The sequence below is a fragment of the Labrus bergylta genome, chromosome 9 (assembly GCF_963930695.1).
Source record: "Labrus bergylta chromosome 9, fLabBer1.1, whole genome shotgun sequence".
NCBI lineage: Eukaryota > Metazoa > Chordata > Actinopteri > Labriformes > Labridae > Labrus > Labrus bergylta.
In genome coordinates this window covers 19,064,204-19,086,034 of record NC_089203.1, presented here as the reverse complement: position 1 = coordinate 19,086,034, position 21,831 = coordinate 19,064,204, and the positions used below count along the sequence as shown (strand labels likewise).

At 39.8% G+C, this 21,831-nt stretch overlaps 1 protein-coding gene and 1 non-coding gene across 3 annotated transcripts; both read left to right on the top strand.

Annotated features, from left to right (window-relative positions):
• The first annotated feature begins 6,925 nt into the window (after positions 1–6,925).
• On the top strand, positions 6,926–6,998 carry trnav-uac (transfer RNA valine (anticodon UAC)). The gene has a single exon. It is a non-coding gene; the product is annotated as a tRNA-Val (tRNA).
• A 2,013-nt stretch (positions 6,999–9,011) lies between these two features.
• Positions 9,012–21,831, top strand: cstf2 (cleavage stimulation factor, 3' pre-RNA, subunit 2). Of its 2 annotated transcripts, XM_065959081.1 has the most exons (14): positions 9,012–9,147; positions 9,350–9,428; positions 9,634–9,803; positions 9,913–10,049; positions 11,632–11,751; positions 11,898–12,020; positions 14,155–14,284; positions 15,402–15,461; positions 19,357–19,456; positions 19,850–20,049; positions 20,309–20,433; positions 20,789–20,872; positions 21,234–21,397; positions 21,523–21,831. In XM_065959081.1, exons 1-13 carry the CDS (start codon positions 9,048–9,050, stop codon positions 21,357–21,359), a joined length of 1,554 nt encoding a protein of 517 aa, XP_065815153.1. In that variant the 5' UTR covers positions 9,012–9,047; the 3' UTR covers positions 21,360–21,397; positions 21,523–21,831. The 2 variants fall into 2 exon arrangements, with proteins under 2 accessions (XP_065815153.1, XP_029135436.2); XM_029279603.2 differs by lacking the exon at positions 15,402–15,461 and having other exon boundaries at positions 9,013–9,147.

The following is a 21,831-nucleotide window of genomic DNA, read 5'->3' as shown; positions in this document are numbered from 1 at the left end:
AAACCTCCTGTAACTATACAGAGCAACATGTTTTCTGCAGGGGAAGCGAATAACAAAATTGACTCCCATGTACTGGCTGCCAAACAAAAAAATAAATGTATAACAAACGCACTGAACTAACTAAACAGCCTGGTATACGCATGGACACTGATACCTGCTTTTTAGTTCCTCAAAATAAAAAAAAAATCAGACAGTTTAACTCACCAAAACAATGTGGAACAGACTTCTTAGATGGTCTGTAAGTGCAAACAGACTGGAAGAAATATTATTTGATTTTCAAATAAAAACCTTCAAAGGAACAAACATGGCAGAGGGTTTGGTGACTAAGTTAGCATGTCATCTAGCTCGACAGCATCCAGTATTCACTGTCACTCAAAGTGGCCAAGCCCATAATTAATATTTAATATACTTTTAAGTCTTTATCAAAATTCAGCACACAGTTGCCATGAAACGTCTGTCTTTGTACCAGGCTAATGTTGAGCATTTTAACATGGGGCCTAATGAGGGTTGACTCCTTTTTGGAGCAAGCCTCAAGTGGCCATAAGAGGAATTCTTTTGTTTGGGACTTGTTCGTTTTATTTGTTTTACAGCCCTTTTTCAGGGGTTGTCACTTGTTTAATTTCAACCTAAGCAATAGGTGACACTGACGCTTCATTCAGATGCCGTTTAACCGTTGCAGAAGAAACAACAGCAAAGGGTGATTGTCCTTTAAAAAGTGATGCTGAAAACATCTGTAGAAAAACACGAGAGAGAATTAACAGTCATATTGTTTCATCAATTTGAAGATCAAGCCAAACACATCAGATTTTTGTCGTAAGGTCCTGACAGAAATTAGTAATTCATGTGCTCTGAAAAAGGAACATAGAGAATCAGTCATCTGTCCCAGTTGTAAGCATGTAAAAACTTTGAATAACGTCTACCACGACGAGGTACCAATCTTATGAACCAACCACGCCTCCCTGTCTCGCTGCTCGTTCTCTACCCCTCGCGTGCACCAGCCCACACTCAAAGCGTGTTATACTGTGAGTTTACTCTCCGCTGAATAAGACATGAGACGACGTAGTTTCTACACAATACAGGCGATGAGCTGAGGTCCGTAAGTGAGGGGCGTGGCTTTTGAGGGAGCACAGAGGGGAGGGGGTGGGTGTAGATGTAGCACTGAGGGAATGTTATACTTTCAAAATCATGCTAGTTTAAGATAATTACCAACCCTGCCTTTTACTAAATGCACATTAACATTGAACTTTGTTTAAAAAAATGACAATACCCCATTTGTTTCATCCTCCAAAACTTTACTAACACATATCTAATTTATTTCAAAACTTTGGGGCTTTCCATTCAAGTGATTCATTAGAATAGGAAAACAACCATCTATCCATTATCTCTGTTTCTTATACACACAATGTCGCTGTGCAGCTGCATGTGATCACAACTGAAACTGGGCAAAAGGTTCACCTGGTCAGGTCATCAGAGATGACAATAACCCATAATTTATCTTTATCAAATTCACCAAACATGCAAGTCTTGTAATTATGGGAGGAGGCTGGACTACCCAGAGAGAACCTACACATGCACTGGATGAACATGCAAACCCAAACACAGAAAGGCCCCTACTGCCGAAATCCACAGAAAAACAGTAGACTGAGCACCCCCTGAGGGTCACCATTTCAAAGTTTGACCATCAAAAAGTAGTGATATGTTTATTTTCCATCTTAGCCTGGACAAGTTTTGGTTTCTATTATTTCAAAAATCCTGTGTCAGTTGTGTAGTTGTTATAATGTATTGTGATGTGTCATACAGTGCTTTGCATAATATTCATGGAGAGGGGTGTAAGTGTGGATTTGCTGTGCAGGAAGCTTTAGACCTGAGTAAGGCAGCCTCTCTTTATTTCCTGTGTGAATAAAAATCTGAAGGTCAGGTGAAAAATACAAAATGACACTGCAGATGGAAAAATAGGCAAGGCAGAGATGAAGTCGTCATTCATTGGGGGCGTCTGTGTTTGTACCTATATGAACTCGTAATCAGTCTATGTTTAAAAACATAATTTAACACTTCAACTTTATGAACACGTGTACTGAGATGATGGTATTACTGTGCTAATGTACATTGAACAAATCAGAAACAGCTAGTCTTGTTCCAAACAAAATATGTGTAACTAAATCATAAATATAGAAGATGCAAAGACATTAGAGAACAAACAAGTCTTGAAAAAATACTTGAATGGTTGAATATTTTCGTTTTTTAACACTCAAATCTCTAACAGAGACACCGCAGCTAGATTTGAGGTCAGGACATCCTGGTAACTTGTTAGAGGCTTGTAAAATTAGCTTAAGTCAGTGAACAAATCGGGGCTGCTGCGAGTGAGTTCAAGGCCCATTTAAAGGCTCAAGACTTAACCAGTGGCTTGTGAGAATATATCAATAGAAAGCAGGCGATGGTTTAACCTGAGGAAGACCAATTTCCATTACAACAAGGGAAGATCACAGTGGGTCACTCTAAGGGTTAGATAGACCCACTGGTTAGAGAGGTTAGCTGCTCTGTCAAGGCAGAGTCTTGCTCCCTGTGACAATACAGGAGAAGTACACCTGACGTGGCCTCTAAAGATTTTGCACATATACTGTCAGAGACTGAACGGCTAACTACAGGCAGCAGCCACAGCTGCAGATCAGTGTTTAGGACACCTATCCCCACCATTACACTCAATGAGGTGGTGTTGAAGCCATGGCCCACTGAAGTGAGTGCACAAATTGATTCTGCAGCTTGATATTGCATATTGTGACTGTTTATGAGAAAGATCACAGTCACTGAACCTTGCATGGTCATTTAACTAGTGCACAAATAGATTCATAAACAGGTATAATTGTACCTGTGTGTGGTGCAGTCATGAAGTTTGCAGGCTTTCAGCTATCTGCTTCTGACATTTCAACCCACTCCAATACGATGATGTGAATTACAAAACACTAGCACATTGCTTCCAGTGACAATTTTCCTAAACTCCCTCTGGATAATCTATAGACTTCAATCTGAGCGATTATAATAGGAAATACTGCACTTCCTACAGGAACAGACCCAAAGAAACTGTTGACAGTGAGGTCTGGATTATCCTGAGTAACTGGGACACTGCAGCAGAGTTTTTCAAATTTGACTTTCAAACTTTCGAGCACCACAAAGAAACTCTTCTCATACTGATTCCATACAAGTGTTGTCAGAAGTGTCAGATCGGGATAGTTGAATACATTAACATTTAAATGAAATCATCAGCATGGTCAGAAAACACTTAAATTAATTGATAACATTTGTGTAAGTAATACCAGCCAGGTGTCTAAAAGGACAAGTTTGAGTAGTGCTGTTGCTGCCACTAGGGATGGCATGCTGTCTGTGTCTATAGAGGCTAAGCACACCAGCATTTCAGCAGGGTCCATACAGTTATTAGAATCCCAAGTGTGTGCAAGAAGAAGGCTATTAATATGGCCACAAGCTGTGAAACTGAGAAAGCAATGCACGGTCTGAAGTCCAACTGAAACATATATTCACCAATATTCATAAAGTATAAGCATTGTTTTCCTTCAGTGCATCAAATAAAATTCAATATTGGAATAAAATTAATCATTAAAAACATATCTGCATCCTCATATTTGACTTTTCATCGATGTAAATCATATTGTATATAAATATGAACTATCTAAATACATGCTAAAAATCTACAGGTTCATTTTGATGTTTGGGTTGCAGTGATTTGAAAGACATCCAAATGCCAAATAAGGCTTTTGTCTCTTTAGCTCCCACATCCGCCTTAGAGGGGCGACTTCAGAACAAAGCACTCAGGTTTCACTCATATGTAGTAAATGTTGTGGCTGAAATCAAAGTTCTATACTGAAAACAGAATTTTCATTTTTTATCTTGCTGCTATTCACAATGATCTGAATCAAATCAATTTGAAGAAACATGATTGCGCAGACGTGTCAATCACTGAGCAAAATAAGAACATGCAGCTTGGTGCTGAAAACATATATGTTTCCAACGCAGTATTTCTGCTATCAACAGAGACACTCAGACACTGGTATATCCACACAGAGTCGGCACTGCCCACTATTTGCATGGCAGTTAACACACTTTATGTTATAGTATAGATGAACGACTGAAGATCCCATTTTGCCAAAAACTCACAATTGCTTTGAACACCAGACTTTCCTGCTCTTGCTTCAACAGGCAAATGGACATATATGAATGGGATAATGTAGTTAGTCAGTCTAGACACAAATCTGAATTCCCCGTGATTGTGTCGAGTGGCAACCTCTGGTGTTGAAGAATTTAGCAAAGTTAAAAGTGCAAAAGCCTGCAGTTCCTTGAGTGTCCACTTGCGGCTGGATGCAGAAGCTCCAGAAGTCACATTGAAAAATGTCTGTTTTTACACCAGAAATTAACATGTTTAAAGCCTGGTCCAAAAAAACGAATTTGGTCTGATTAGCTATCAGCACACACTAAAGCTGAAATAACTCCCATGATTCCCCACCAGCCTGGACGTCATCCTTTTGTTATCGTTTTGATTGAGAGCCCCGTGGCGGCAGAATGTACATACTGTGCGTTTAAGACCCGTCCTCAGCTCCAGATCTTTGCCCCGTTTTTAAGTTCTCCGATGGATAGTTTGAGTCAGCATTTCCAAAAAAGGCTCTTTGGATTTGGATTTTGTACACCTGTCACTAAAGACCCACATTTAAATGAACAATGACTTGTGTTTTACCACAGGGAAATAAAACTGGACCTGGTCATAAAAATGAATAAAAAAAAAATCCCTTTGACATCTTTCGAACAAGAAACCACAGCAGGAGCTGAAGAAGGCAACAAGTTAAAACAGCTAGCCAATACTGATGGAAATATTCAAACTTTAAAAGGGTTTTCAAATTCACCTTTCTGAACAAGTTTAAACTTCAAGGACAAACAATGTGTTTTTGTTTAGAAATACTGACCACCAAAATAATCGTTAAAAGTAGGTGAAGAAACTGCTTACATTTTAAGTGTGCTGGTTAGACTGCTACTTAAAATTTCAAATAGGGATTTAGCAAAATGTGACTATTGTACTATTTTCTCAAACGGTCATTCTCAAACGATCAAGTGAGGAAATACTCATCAGATTTATGGCTAACAAAAGTAATACTACAAAACAGCTACTGAATGTTTGCTGATTCATCTTAAGTCTAAAAAAAATGTTTTTATTTTCACACTGACATGCTGAAATCAGTCAAACTCGGAGCCTGTGCTATGATTCTACCCAGCATGTTTAATTTGATCATGCCCACATATGAATCTGTCTATTGATTCTGGCATGCTGTGTTGGAGCCAGGATCAGTGAGGAAACTAGCCCTGGCTGCCTCTCAAGGTGTGCTATTGTACCCCACATGATAAACAGATGCAGCTGTCATCCCCACATTTTTCCAGCGCACGCCTTACTGCCCTTCCCTCACTGGCACCTAAGGAAGCCGGAGCGCTCTAGTCAAAGTGGCTAAAAATGGAAAGACAGTGCTGAGGAAGGAGAGGAAAGTCTTTGTCACTGATAACAAACCCCACATCAGTTTTATTTGGACAATTTGACATTTATGTAGAGACACTTTGAGGAGAATCTGAATGTTTCTTGTAATTAATTCTCATACAGTAACAACCACTCACAGCCAACAACTTCAGTGGAAGAGGAGTATGATTTCATGCAGAGGCTACAGCATGAAACACGTGCAGATACTAGATAGACAATTAAATAGGGTATTGTTAAATGAAAAGGCCAACTGCACCATGACTTTACAGTTTTATGCTTTTAGCTGGCTGATTTAATAATGACCATACCCGACCAATAAGGACCTAAATAAATGTACTTTGTGAGGCAGTTATTCTGCTTGAACACATGTCACACACAATGAGTGATGTGCAGTGTTTACATTTTTACGTTGAATAATATTAAACTAAAACTAAACCCTATTTTTGTCAAGCACTGTATGCTGTATATAGGATTTGATTTGATAAATTATACCGTATATTACAATGACAACAGTTGGACTAATCTATGCTCCGGAAATAAGGTGCAAAAATAAAATCCCAAACTATTTAAAATATATAGTTTTAAAGTAATGTTAAAAATGCAGCCTAGATATTCCTCTTTCTCAGTTGTATTTCTTATTAAAGTGTAAATGCTTTATATTTGGGGTATGGACTAATCTTTAAAGACACTAAAAAGATCCATGTGAAACTGGGATGGACACTTTTTTATTTATCAATAAAAGACAACATATTCCAGGAAATCATCTTCATCCAAATCGTTAATGAAAACATTTTTTAGACAACTTAATGTCAACTCTGATTTCTGACAGGTGAATATTTAAAGGCTAAAGGTGACTCAAGATGACAAGCAGATAATGAAATGTTTGAATACTGCTAGAAACAATTCTTTTTTGCTCCTCGCTATGTTGATAAGCCCCAAAAATAAAGCTTTTTAACTTAAAAAAAAGTGACTCTTGCTCTTTCCTAACCATGTCGGTCACAGCGCATGTAGGCTGCAGGCTGAAGACAAACACGGACAGATGTGGTTGACTCGGTCGGTTCAGAGCTGGCAGCTCACTTGCTGGATGTCTGAAGGATATCAGCTTCCGCACATAGTGCTCGACCACAACGACTCGCAAACGGAGAGAAAACACCAGCAGCTCAGGCGTCACGCAGGATCCGTACAAATGCCGGGAGACTGATCTGTCTGTGTTTCCGTACAACGCAGCCCAGACACAAGGAAGAGACCTCAGTGTAACTGTACAGGACGGATCTATTAAGGAGAGCTGACTGTCGACGACGAGATGTTTATCATATCAGTATAACGAATAGACATCTTATAGCGAACAGATTTTTATGATGTGAATTAATACCACAGTATTTTCAAACTACGTCAGCTGGTTCCATAGTGTAGCGGTTATCACGTCTGCTTTACACGCAGAAGGTCCTGGGTTCGAGCCCCAGTGGAACCAAGTCTTTTTTTTTTTTTTGCCCATTAAATCTTAATATCTTACAGAAAACAAATCCTAGTCATAGAAAGGACCTTCATGTATCACCACCAAAACGAAATAGGCTACATATTTGGTAAAGGTTGTAGTTTCATGTTTCTCATGGTAGGTATTGTCTGAAGTAATATAATTTTAAAGGATGTGATTTTTCACATAATCAATCAATCTATAAATCATTATTTGTATAGCGCCAATTCATTCAGTGTTATCTCAAAACATAATGGTTACTTTGGATAACCAGACATTATTGAAGGAGTAGTCTGCAAGTAGTGGACTACAATTTATTTACTTTTTTTTTTCTCTCACTATCTTTATTACAAAATTACCCAGACAAATACTATTTAAAATATTAATAAACCGGATTCTGACGTTAAGCAAACCCATTTACAACCCCTTAAACAGGTTATAATAATACAGTACAAAAGCCCTACCACAAAGTTTGATATAAAAATATGGACGAAAAACAACACTCTTTGTGAAATATAAGTTATATATTGGATTGCAATAAGCTGTACACTTGCCTGTCATGATAAAGGCCAGGTTCTTTATCGTTTTTTTGTCATGTATGAGATAGTAATATAAATGCCTTATCACATTATATTGCTTTTTCCAAGACGTATTCCTAGTTATAGACCTACGCTGAAATATTCTCACTGTTTTCCACGACACAGTTAATAGATTAATTTGATGAGTTGATCAACAAAACATGAATCTGTCAACAGGTCTACAACTTATGCACCATTTATATAAAGTGAAAAGTGTCTCACAGTCATAGACACAATTTGAATGAGTTATAACTTTAGTTATGTTTCGCACTGCCTACTGTTATCACAATATCAAGAAATGATGCATATTTTTCATATATCATGCAGGCCTTAAACCTATGCATTGCTGAACTACTACTGGTAAAATCAATGATGTGCCATGGTGCAAAACCTCACATCTCAACTTCTTGTAAGCCCAAATCTATCATTCATGTAACATTAATATTTCTGAGATTGTGATTTTGTTAGCATAACCCAAACTACTGTCTCTAACAGAGTCTGAATAATAGTTGGGTCCCATGTTTTTTGTTTTTTTTTCCCAGTCAAACAAAAACAACCAACTAACCAAGAGTCTCTGCAGAAGAAACAACAAGCAGGTACCCAGAACAAAGCCTATTAGTAAAGTCATGCTTAATACTGTTTCTTATGGATGTATCAACAAAAAAATGCAGTTTTTTTAACACTCAACCAATGTTAACATACAACTAAACAAAACCATATCCAAAAAGTCATTTAAAGACAAAACAATCATGCCTTTAACAATAAACAGGTGTGTCCAAGTGAAGCTAAGACATCATTATCTGATGTCTGCTTCACTGAATGCACTGACAATGTAGCACTAAAAATACATGGATAACCACTTCTTAAATCAAATGTGACATTAATGACCTCTTTACTTTAAGTCACTGGTTACAAACACGTGTGTTTCAGCAAGCTTTAGCAGTCGTATGCCGAGTAATGATAACACATTTTAAAGTTGTGTTAATAACACTGTGAGCCTCCAAACACATAAGTAATTAAGAGTTACTTACCAGGACTTCTGTTGTTGACAAATTGAGTCTTTGGCAACATATTGAACAAGTTTATTAACTTGTTTGACCTGCTAATAACCAGGTTCTAGCATTCCTAAAAAAAAAATTTAAAAAAAAAAAATAAAGAAAAGGAAAGTAAGCTAGTTTGGCTGATTTAACAACGTTTACACCGGGGGAACAGCGCCACCTATTTCCTGTCAAATTTAAACAACTTGTCTGATCTTCATCGAAACCCGCTTCCATTAATTACATTTACAACTATTAATTATTATAATATACTTGATATTAAAGCGACAACATATGTATTAACTATGAGTTAAGAGAAGATGGCAGTACCCGGTGTTTGAATGTGGCACATTTACCGGCACACGGATCTTGTGTCTTTTTGTAGTTTCCTGGTGTCACAAACATTTGTGTCCCCCCCCCAAAAAAAAAAAATGGCGAACGTAGCTGCCGCTGCGGCTGCAGCCGCCGCCGCCGCTGCCGCCGCTGCAAACAGAGACCCAGCCGTCGATCGCTCATTACGGTCGGTGTTTGGTAAGTTCGGTCACCGTTGTTTGTTCGGTTACCCGGTGTTTTATGACCGGTGTTGTTTTTGTTATAAGGCGCTAACATCCTGCTAGTGTTCCCGTTAGCTAGACAACGAGGGAGCAAAACTTAACCTGAGTGCCGCGAAAACATCGAGTGAGAGAGAGTTCATTTAATCTTTGTCGTGTTAACATTTCTCATTATTTGTTAGTGGGGAATATTCCTTACGAGGCCACTGAAGAACAGCTGAAAGACATCTTTTCTGAAGTCGGGCTTGTTGTCAGCTTCAGGTGAGTGAAAGACTTTCCATTCATTTTGTTTATGTGAAGTTAGAAAAACACAAGATGCTCCAGTCATGTTTTATCTCTTTCTCATCGTGTTTTCACGCCACACTCTCTCCTTTTTTCACAATGAAAGCTTGTAAATCTATCTTTTCTGTTCTCTATTTCTTTGTAAATTTTTGTTTGAACTTTTCTGTGCCCGTCTTGTTTTCAGGTTAGTGTATGATCGGGAGACCGGGAAGCCAAAGGGATATGGCTTCTGTGAATATCAAGACCAGGAGACAGCCCTCAGTGCCATGCGGAACCTGAACGGGAGAGAGTTCAGTGGTCGAGCTCTCCGTGTTGACAACGCAGCCAGCGAGAAAAACAAGGAAGAGCTTAAAAGTGAGGGCTTATTCCCTCTGGATGTCAATTCCAAATAGGGTGTTTATCTGATTTGATTGAAAGGTGTCGGTGCAAAAGCAGCTGTTTTCTGATGTTCTTTCTCTCACAGGTTTGGGAACTGGAGCTCCTATTATCGAGTCTCCTTATGGAGACACCATCCAGCCACAGGAGGCCCCCGAGTCCATCAGCAGAGCCGTGGCCAGTCTGCCTCCTGAGCAGATGTTTGAGCTGATGAAACAGATGAAGGTAGGCTAGTTGAATGCCTCAGGTTTTTTTTTTTTTTTTTATCTAACAAGCCGCTATTTCAGACCCGGACGGAAACAGAATCATCCCTAGAATGTTCTGATGAACTCCTTAACCGTTCTTTACTGGTTAAGAAAGGTCGAAAACCAATTGGTCCCGACTTCCTGTCAGTCAGTGCCAAAGGAATTCGGTCTCTTGTGTGTGTAGAATCTGTAGTAGATGAATGAAAAGGTAGAAAAGACACACACAAAAAAGTCTGACGTCAAAACTAATTCAGATCTACAAAACTACGCAATACCTGCACGCAATGTTCCCGTTTGAAATCCCGATCCACCTGGAAACGTGTGCATGTGGATCAGCATCATTATTTATTTAAATATAATTATTATTATTTTTTATGTTATTGATGCAAATACTTCATAGATGTCACTTAAAGGTTGAATCAGAGTTCTGAAATAATATTCAAAGAAACAGTGCAGATAAAAGCATTCGTCTTAAGTGGAGCTTGTTTTTACATTTTTAGATCATACATGTTCTTGTTTTATTTTCGGAGTTCTGATGACAAAAAAACAGTTGTTGGATGTGTACAGTCACGTGTAATGAATCAGTCCCTGAAACTGGTGCATCAATGGAAGATATGCATGCAGATGAGTTTATGCACCGGTCTTTTAAAAGGTAAATGAACATGAGCTTGTGTAGCACTTAAGCAGTCTTGTTTCTACACTGAAGGTCACACCTACACATTCACACACTGATGGCAGAGGTTGCTATGCAACGTGACCGTCAGAAGTAACTAATCCCATATTCATACGCATTCATACACCCACGCAGAAGCAGTGGGAGCAACTTGGGGTTTGGTGTCTTGCTCAAGGACACATCAGACGTGTTCTGCTTGTGCAACGGTACAATTCTAACTGAACGCAGCATTTCGATTTAGGGACGTGGTTGCTGCTTTAAAGGCAGCCACAATAACAAACATACTTGTTTTCAGCTTTAACATTTCAAATAGAATTTAAAAAAAGCATCAAAGCAAAACTTAAGACCAATAAAACAAATACCACTATTAAGTCATTATATTCAACAAGGATGTTTTGGAGTTTGTCCCGGAGGTCATGATCTCACACTTTATGTTCAATTCTTCTTTTATCTTTTTAAAACTCCATATACATTTCTCTTTAACTTCCTGGACATGATCTGTATGAAGATCGTCCTTCTTTCTTTTCATTAACAGAGAGGCTACAGTCTGTCTCTCTGTCCTGCTAAAGAAGCCTCATCTCTGCACATCTGGCTGTTTGCTTCATTAGGCTCAAAGAAACACCACACTGCAGACGTTTCCTCCCGACTGGAGGAGTGCTTTGTTGCACCAAAGCTGTTTTCAATACGACAGCTCCATATGATGCTGCAGATATCCTTGCATGCCTTTATTTGAATGTTCTGTGCAGATGGTTTGTTATGTTTCTGGGGAGTATAATCTACGACGCTAACGAGCTCTTTTGATGTAAATTATCTAAGAGTTTTTCCTTTTGCACTGCTTGCTTGTAAAAGACATGCATCAAATTTCTGATATCATTTTCTCTCTGTCCAGCTATGTGTGCAGAACAGTCCCCAGGAGGCGAGGAACATGCTGCTGCAGAACCCTCAGCTGGCCTATGCTCTTCTTCAAGCCCAAGTGGTCATGAGGATCGTGGACCCCGAGATAGCCTTGGTAAGAGAACAGTAGCTGAACCGAACATCATTTTGTATTTATTTTTGTACTGGGACCTTGTGATAAGTTAGAGAACCTGAAAGCTAGTTTGCACCATTAACCAGCATGTACATTTAAGTGATGATTTTCTGTGTGCTCCTCTTCAGAAAATGCTCCATCGTCAAACTGCAGTTCAGCCTCTGATTCCTGCCGGGCAGGGCGGAGGAGCACCACCCGCCAATCCTCCTGCTGCGCCGCCCAGCTTGCCTGTGTCTCAGCCTCCGCCTGGGGTAGGTGGAACAATCTTTCACTCTCTAAAGCTGAACATTGCCTCTCTATCCAGTAAAATCGCCCTGAAATAAGATGCAATGTTGCAGCTCTGATGCAGGCCATGAATATTGATGCAAACAATGTCTGCAATGCTACTCTTATAACCTGGCTGAAAGGTCAGTGTGAATTAGTGTATCTTGAGGACTGCAATTAAAAAGGAATATGAGATTGTGTGTAATATGTCTTTAGATCACATACTGAATGTTAAATTCCTTAATTTCAAACCCATCATGTCTCAATCCTCTCATTCATCTCAATTTCCCTAAAAATGAAATGAGCGGGTAAAATCACTTAAATGAGTAAATGATGAAGAAAACATCTTTTATGTACAGTCATGCTCCTAAGTTTACATACCCTGGCAGAATTTGTGATTTTTTTTTTTTTTTTTTTGGTCATTTTTCAGAGAATATGAATGATAATACAAAACCTTTTCTTTCACTCATGGTTAGTGGTTGGGTGAAGCCATTTATGATCAAACAATTGTGTTTGCTCTTTTTAAATCATAATGACAACAGAAACTATCCAAATGACACTCGTCAATAGTTTACATACCCTAGTTCTGACTACCGTGTATTGCCCTCTTTGACATCAGTTGCAGCTTGAAGTCTTTTGTGGTAGTTATGGATGAGGCACTTGATTTTCTCAGATGGTAAAGCTGCCCATTGTTCTTGGCAAAAAGCCTCCAGTTCCTGTAAATTCTTGGGCTGTCTTACATGAACTGCACGTTTGAGATCTCCCCAAAGTGGCTCAATGATATTGAGGTCAGGAGACTGAGATGGCCACTCCAGAAATTTAACTTCTTTCTGCTGTAGCCAATGACATGTCGACTTGGCCTTGTGTTTTGGATCATTGTCATGTTGGAACTTCCAAGTACGTCCCATGCTCATCTTCCGGGCTGATGAGCGCAAATTTTCCTCCAGTATTTTCTGATAACATGCTGCATTCTTCTTGCCATCACTTTTGACCTAGTTCCCTGTGCCTTTGTAGCTCACACATCCCCAAAACATCAGCGATCCACCTCCGTGTTTCACAGTAGGAATGGTGTGCTTTTCACCATAGGCCTTGTTGACTCCTCTCCAAATGTAGCGTTTATGGTTGTGGCCAAAAAGTTCCATTTTGGTCTCATCACTCCAAATAACTTTGTACCAGAATTTTTGAGGCTTGTCTCTGTGCTGTTTGGCGTATTGTAAGCGGGCTGCTTTGTGGCATTGGCGTAGTAATGGCTTTCTTCTGGCGACTCGACAATGCAGCCCATTTTTCTACAAGTGCCTCCTTATTGTGCATCTTGAAACAGCCACACCACTTTTTTTTCCAGAGAGTCCTGTATGTCAGCTGAAGTTATTTGTGGGGTTTTCTTTGCATCCCGAACAATTTTCCTGGCAGTTGTGGCTGTAATTTTTGTTGGTCTACCTGACCGTGGCTTGGTTTCAACAGAATCCCTAATTTTCCACTTCCTAATTAGAGTTTGAACACTGCTAATTGGCATTCTCAAATCCTTGGATATCTTTTTATATCCTTTCCCAGTTTTGTAAAGTTCAACTACCTTCTCCCGCAGATCCTTTAATAATTCTTTTGCTTTCCCCATGCCTCGGAATCCAGCAACGTCAGTGCAGCACTGGATGAAACATGCACTCACTGACTTTTTATACACACACACTGATTACAAGCAAACGGATCACAGGCGAGGCAGGTTACCTTCAGTAGCCATTTAGACCCGTGTGTGTCAACTTGTGTGTATGTTATCTGGCCAAAACCTTCAGGGTATGTAAACTTTTGATCAGGGTAATTTGGGTAGTTTCTGTTGTCATTATGATTTAAAAAGAGCAAACACAATTGTTTGATCATAAATGGTTTCACCCAACCACTAACCATGAGTGAAAGAAACATTTTTGTACTATCATTCATATTCTCTGAAAAATGACCAAAAAAATCACAAATTCTGCCAGGGTATGTAAACTCATGAGCACAACTGTATCTCACTGGCGTAAGATTAAATCATATTAGCTCATCTTGATGACCAAAGATGAGCTCTTAAAATGTGCTCTCCAAACTCGTATTTAGGTTGAAATCCTAATTCATCTTTCATTTCATTAGCCTGGAATGCACGTCAATGGAGCCCCTCAAATGATGCAGCCCCCCAGCATGGGTGTCGCCCCAGGACCAATGCCTGTACCGGGACCTGGACCCGGACCAGTGCAAGGACCAGGACCTGTGGGACCTCCAGGTAATCATCAAACTGCATGCATTCTTACATCTCAAGAGTGAACATCTTTAATGTTCATCATATCAATATTTAAGATCATTGATGGTAACATCATCAGCGCCCCCCCCCCCCCCCGGCAGGATTAACTAATCTGATCACAAACTGTATAACTAAATGTATTTCACATTTTAGTTTTAAAAGATTGCATGTATTCTTCAAGTGTCAAACCAGCCTAAGCAACACATGAGCATTCCCGAGCTTGTGTTGCCACACTTTGATGGCGGTGGTGAGAATAGCATTCAAGCTGATATATTTCTACAAGTGAATAAGTGATGAATCACAATCATTCATGAATCAGAAGCAAAAATAGACTACATTTACCCGCGATCTATGATGGTGACACAGAAAATAGATTTGTGTGGAAAACAACAAACATTAAGGGACCTCCTAGATACCACGCATCATGTTTTCACATCTTATTAAGAGGAGCTAGTTTCTCTCATAGTTGACGTCCTATTTGCCTTCTTTTCTTACTCATAAGATGAGCAAAGTTTTGAATGAGAATAAGAAAATGAATGCTGTTTCTTTTCTCTTTTTTTGTCAAATTGAGCCTGTTTCAGTTATATTTGAAAGCAGTGAAACATTTCATTTTACCTCAGTGTAAAAATGATTAAAAGTAATGCGTATTAATTTGTTGATGACTTTCTCAGTGGCAAACCTAAAACAAATGCAGCCTTTAGGCTTCCTTAATAACCTGACATGTGTAAAATATTCAGTTTTCCTACTTTAAATGCCTTTAAGTGTATCCTTAGTTTATTTTTAAGCTTGAGCACATGCCATGGCTCACTTGAATCACTAGGTGTCACCACAGCCTTGTAATTAGAGGAGGTGCTGTATGAGCGGCCCATTGTAATCGACTCCCCTGCAGCAGCCTCTGCCTCAATGTTTATGTATGTCTGTGTGTCTTCATCATACTGTAGTATTTACTAATGTCCGGTTTCTCAAAGTTCCCTCTTCACCCCTCTGTGTGTGTCTGTATGTGTGCATGTCACTGGCAAGCTTCAAACTGCTGTTAAAGTGCTGCTTTGCTCTCTTGAGTCTTGTGTCTCCTGTTCTCTTCACTTTAATGCTGGCTCAGGAAACCTTCAGCATTCTCCCACAGGAGCGTCTGGGCCAGCTGCTATCGAGCGGCCTCAAGGTATCACTGTACTCCTTCAGTTCTCCAGTCAGGTCATAGAAGTGCTATGGAGAGGTCACAGTCCAAGTGTATAATACCTCAGGGGTTAGGTTTTAGCACACTACAGTTTGGTAAACTGCACGTCCACTGTCGGGGAAAAAAAGACCTTTACACATTCAGCTGTTACGTTATTAGTTATTAGGCTTGTTTGTATGATTAAAAACTGATCTGTGATTATTATCTTAACAAAAGCAGAGTGTGATCGGTCATGAGGGTGGGAGGGTGGTGGTGAACCTGCATGTGAACAGATTTGGTTTTGGGGCAGCTGCCAAGAGTCAAAGTATTTTTTGCATGATTACTTTAAGCCCTGAACCAGATAGAGGGATGGAGGAAATAACCGAGAGACGCTGGTGGAGACAAACAAAACAGGGCGACAACAACAGAAGATAATAGAGACTGATGGCTACAGTGTCAGTGATAATGGTAGAATAAGTGCAAAATTAGCAGGGGATTAGTTGCGCTGACTATTATAATAGTGATTATATAAGTAAGAGTGATATTGAGAAGTGTAGAAGATGGAGTCAGGCAGTTCCACATCAGCTAGCTGTCTGCATCAACCAAAGGGAACTACAAGACAGGGGAGCTGAATTTCCCAGGAAGCGAAGTGGTTAGTGAAGTTAACGGGATGCAAGGATTTAAAGGTAGATGTGTGACATGAATGCATACATATGTTCACATGTTCACAGGAAGTGTAATGACGCTGTTTGTCTTTAGAAGAACACAGTTGTAGGATCCATCAAAGAAGAATTTTTTAAAGACGAAATTACCCAAACTGGCTTGATACACTTAGCGTGCTAAACTTTTATATGTGCGAAATGCACACTGTTTCATGATAATGTACCATTGTAAGAATATTTTGCACGTTTAAGTCAAAGCTAGGGAACAATAATACAAATTCAGCGGATGCCAGAATTGAAACAATGCAGGCTTGTCTCCTGCTGCGGTTGGACTGCATTGTTAAGCCTGATGGCTGCCAATAGAAAATGCATGCGTGAAACACTCGCATGTTACACTTTTAGATGGTGGGAGGGCACACCTGGCTGTCACTCCAAAGCATGTTGATTGTCTCATGTCAAGCAGCACTGTGTGACTACAAGTGCAGGTGCGACTGAGTCAGTCGTTGGAAACCTGACAAGTTTTTTAGACCTTTAATAACTTGGTTCACCTCACATGGCTGTTTTAGAAGTAAAAATTAATCCACAAACGTTTCTTCAAATGTGGAGAAACCACTAACATTATCCATGCAGACAGGTGCAATTGTTTATGGGTTGTGCTGTCAGCGTGACCTTTTGGATGTACCGTCAATGCACTTCCTGGCACCGTCTAGTCACTATTTTGACTCCGTGGTTGGGCTGTGTGTATAATTCCTTATTTCATTGTTATAGCCATATGAACATGGGGGAAAAAACACATTGCATATGTCGGGATTTTTCTAAATGAATAAGAAAGATTCATTAATGTGAACAAATAATACTCTCTCGCTTAGCTTGTGTATATTTTACCCATGAAGCTCAAACTGGCTGTCAGCTACCCTCAGATCAACAGGGGGCAATTAAATGGTGGAACAAAAGCGATTTGGATTCAGGAAGGACACGTTGCAAACAAAAGCAGGTTGTGTAAAACATGAACAGCAGGTAGACATTGAAACTGAGGGTTATTGCAAATGTGAACCATCTAACATTTATTGATTTATTGCACTTCTTATTGGTATTGTTAAATTATGAACTTAATTTCTCACTTCGTGCGCTCCGACTGGGTTTACTCTGCAGACTGCTATTTGTAGTTTCAGGAAGTCTGTGAGAGACTACAGGACATCACCAGGATGTAACATGTTGGCAGATGTTGTGGTGGATGCACTTTTTTTCCCCCCTAATAAAGGCCTTTTCATTCTCATATACACTGTTAATGTGCCTTTTTTTTTTTAGCCATGGTGTTGTTGCCAAGGCAGTGGGCAAATTGAGGCAGTCATCCATGGGCGAATACTTGTGTGCAGACATCACAGTCTACTGCACCTGACGAAATTCAACATTGCCTTCAGTTTGTCAGCAAATTAAAATGAGATGTATTGTTTGGAAATGTGAAAATGCAGGTATTAATATTCATACCTGGTAGGTTTTCAAAGATCTCCCACTCCTGCTCTGCATCATCAGTACAACATCATTTTATTTCAGCATGCAGGATTTGGCTTAAAAAAAAAAAGAAAAGCCCACCAGGAAAAGGAAAACGACTATAATGTCGAGTAAAAATAGAAAATTAGACGTCGAAATTAAAACGAGAGGTTGCTGCTTCTATCTTTCAGCTTTTTCAGTTTTAGTTGCAGCGATGTGATTAGTCATGATGTTGTCAGTAGAGATAAAGTTGCTACTACTCTCTGTTTATTAAAAAAAAGGCCTTGTTCAGACTGCAGATTTGTCCGAGATGTTTCTCAATCCGAACCTTCAGCACCACCGACTGTGCTCTGGTATGACAAGTGATTTAATCCCATATACGTGTCCAGGCTTTGCCAACCCTTCCCTATGGGTTGCCCTGGCAACAATGTAGGAGTCATTTCGTATATATCACTATGTGACTATCAAACGTTAGAGCATAGCAAATGGAGCGCTTTCATTTTGCCCACTAAGCATATGGCGGAGAACTCCTCTGTCACGCTGGAGAAACTGGGTGATGTCGTTTACCGTTCTGCTGCTGCGATGCACGTCCGCCTTTTCGTTGTTAATGTACATGTACATGTTAATGTAGAAGTCACTTTTGAGTTTTGGAAAAGTAAAGCCTTGGATTGATTTGTCAAACTCTTCAAGCAGCATGTAACCTTTTAGAAACTGGTCAATCCTGCTTTTGGTTGCAGTGCTTTCTCCTGCCCTTGTTCTTGTCAATACGATAAAGTTGGCTTAGCTTGTCCCAAATGTTTACCATTTATTCCACTGGCAACAAGAATCTAACCAGCCCAAAACGTCTTTTCACCTCATTACGTCTTCTAGATGCTCCTTTACATACCTGGACTCTCTTCAGTATAACTAAATGCAGTAAAACTTAAAAAAGCATCACCTCACGTTGTTTGTTAGATTTCTACCTCGCCTGCCCATCAGAAACTTGAATCAGTTGAGAATAAATTAACCAAACCCTGAGGACGGAAAAGAATACATGTAATATTATTAACCTGCATTGAAGTGAGACACATTAACTTCACTCCTAGCTGTCTTTTGACTTTAATTGTGTAAAGTTATCTATAAATGACTCAACTAGACTATTAAAGCTGTAAAGTGAATTAGATGATGAATAATTCTTGTGTGTGATTCTTGGAAAACTGCCCTATTAACCCAGGGCAGTTAGGCGTTGGTTAATTATTTGTGCTGTTAGACTCTTGGTTACCTCGTAAAGCTCTGACACACCCGCTGTACTTGAGTCTCTCTGCATGCCTCCCATTTTGATGTCCTTATGCTCACTAGAGTTACAACATACAAGTAGGAAGATGCTCTGAATTCCAGCCCTCCTTATCTGTGATGTTAATGTTTTTTCTGTGTGATTTGAACCTTCCTCTAAATGTTGTTCTGCTCCTCATCACACTCTTCACATCATCCCTGTGTGTTCCATGTGCATCAGACTGCTCCATTGTGTAGTTCATTGTGTGCTGTATCACCCAATCAGCTCTGTTTCCTCGTGTGTCTTCCTTGAGCAACCACACAGCGTGTAATATCAACATGTTTGTTTGGCAGCCTTTACCTGGAATTCAACCTAACCAGTTACAGTCTATTTTGTAATGGATTCGTCATGAATCATTTCCTCCTTCTAATGAATAGGATGAATAACTTTTTGTTGTTTTTTTGTTTTTTTTTAATGTTTGATTTTCTCCTTCCAGGACCTGGAGGTATCCCGCCCAGAGGCCTGTTGGGTGATGGTCCTAATGATCCCAGAGGAGGGTCTCTTCTGTCGGTCACTGGAGAGGTCATGGACCCCGGGTAAGATGTTCACAGAAATCCTATCACAGTAATTATACACTACATCTAACTGTTACATCACTACCAAAAAAAGTGTCATTACTGTGCACGTGAAGCTCATGAATTCAGCTCAGGGATGGTAGACTCAAAACTATCGTGTGAAGAGGTTGCACTGAATGCACAACATCAAATTGCTGTTGAAGAACAAAAGCAGACCTAGAAATAGCATGAGGACCTGATCAAGACTGTCAGGAATATAGATTTTATTGTGTTAATTTAATTTTCATGTTGGTACATTGTTGTTGTTAGAATTTTTGTTTTTTTTAATTCCAGGGTAGCTACACTTTAGCTGAAACTCTGGGAGATATTTACCGTTTCCAAATGTTTAAATTTTCTGTGTCTGTGTGTATGCAGCCGGCCTTACATGGGAGCTCCTCCACCTCACCAAGCCCCACCTGTACACATGGCCCAGATGGCAGGGGGACCCCCTCCAGATATGAGAGGACCTCAAATGGACATAAGAGGCCCCCCAATGGGTGAGCCTCGAAACATGATGGGTGACCCCAGAGGGCCCCCTATGATGGAGCCAAGGGGACCCCCCATGGAGACCAGAGGTAACTGCTCTAATAACTCATGAATTGAAAACCTGAGCTTTACTCTTACAAAGCTGAACATGTAACTGTGTTTGTAGCTTAGTTTGTAACAGATCTCCGTTCAGTTTCAGTCCCAGCCGGCAGAGAAACCAAATGTCACTGAAGCAAGTGTAATGACATTGTGAAATGTTTGTACGCAATATTTGTTATCACTATAAATGGAAAGATGGAAATGTGTGATTAAACCTTCCTTACTTTTTTTCTTTCTTTCTTTCTGCAGGGCGGGACCCAAGAGCGATGGACGCTCGCGGCCCAGTGACTGGGCAGAGGGTTCCCATGGCGACTGGAATGCCAGGCCCTGTTCCTCATAGCATGGGCCCCAACCCTCCTCCTCCTGCAAGACCGGTAACCGCTGCATCCGACATCTCTGACTTGAATTACATTTATTGAGTTTATTCCAAAGCAATTCACAATTAATGCATGCAACCTTTCAATAATCATCAATGTATTCATCAAATGAGAGTGCCACAATTAGACAAGAAGAATAGAGAGAGGTGTTTTTCTTGTATCTAGTTTAGAAATATATTTTTTCTCAAGAGAGCATCAAGCATCTAAATTTGAGTCTTGCCTACTTTGAATCATCAATTATAAGCATATAATTACCCATTCAATGTATCACTTAAAATTCTTAAGAGGACACATCACATCATCGTTACCCTGCTGATAAACAGAAAAATCTAACCGTGTGTTGGTTCTGCAGGGTCCTGGTATTTCGGGCGTTCCTCCATCTGGAGGAGGTTTCAGTCCTGGGCAGAGCCAGGTCTCTACACATGACCAGGAGAAGGTGGGTTTGAACAAACTGGACCTTGGGTCACTTTAAATGGATCTCTTTATGTCAAAAGAAACAAACAGCATTTCAATGCAGCTGTCAATCTGCAGGGAGATAAAAGTGCCTCTAAGCAAAACCACTCTGTCACTGATTGCAGTCATTATTTGCATGTGTGTCATGTATCACCCGAGGCAGAACAGCTTTTACGGCTACTGTAGAGATCGATTGACTTAAACAATAGCCAGTGATGTTCTAACACATTTTTAAGATTATCAGAGGGTTTAGGTTCCCTGTTACTAAAGAAAACCAGAGGAGATATCCATCTCGAAGTCAATTTAATTGATTGTTTTTTGGTTTTTTTGGGGTCTCTTTCTAGGCGGCCCTGATTATGCAGGTCCTGCAGCTGACCCCAGAACAGATCGCCATGTTGCCCCCAGAGCAGCGGCAGAGCATCCTTATCCTCAAAGAGCAGATTCAGAAGACTGCAGGAGGAGGACCTTGATGGTCTGACTGTGGAAAAGCCCTCAGAGAGCCTTTCAGGTAAGGAGAAAATGTTTTGTAATTTGATTCCATGTCAGACAATTTGAATGGATGAAAAAAAAAAAAGTGATTTGAAAGAATTCTGTAATCTCTGTGTTTAACTTTCTTCTTTTACCAATTTTCAGGACAGACTGGTCCAACCTGTCACCGTCAGCTTGAACCGGTCTGAGGACGTCTCACTAGTTTGGATTCATGTATAGTTTTTTAAAAATCTGTTGTCCATTTCCTGTATGAGAGAGTAAAGTTTGTGCTTGTGGGTTCAAAATTTAGCTAAGCTGTTGAGCAGATGATGAACGCACTACAGTTCACTACTGGATTGTCAAAAGGCTTCTTTCTATTCCTCTAAAGTCAGTTGACTTCTTTTTCTTTTTTCACCTTTGGCTCCAGAAAGTGTCTTGATATTGTTTTGTCAATAAAATAAACATAAAAACACA

Bases quoted from the DNA above. Each gene is read 5' to 3' on its own strand.
- cstf2 (XM_065959081.1), top strand. From the start codon at position 9,048: ATGGCGAACGTAGCTGCCGCTGCGGCTGCAGCCGCCGCCGCCGCTGCC. The intron at 9,429-9,633 runs GTGAGTGAAAGA...TCTTGTTTTCAG, and splicing joins GGGCTTGTTGTCAGCTTCAG to GTTAGTGTATGATCGGGAGA. The intron at 20,434-20,788 runs GTAACCGCTGCA...TTGGTTCTGCAG, and splicing joins CTCCTCCTCCTGCAAGACCG to GGTCCTGGTATTTCGGGCGT.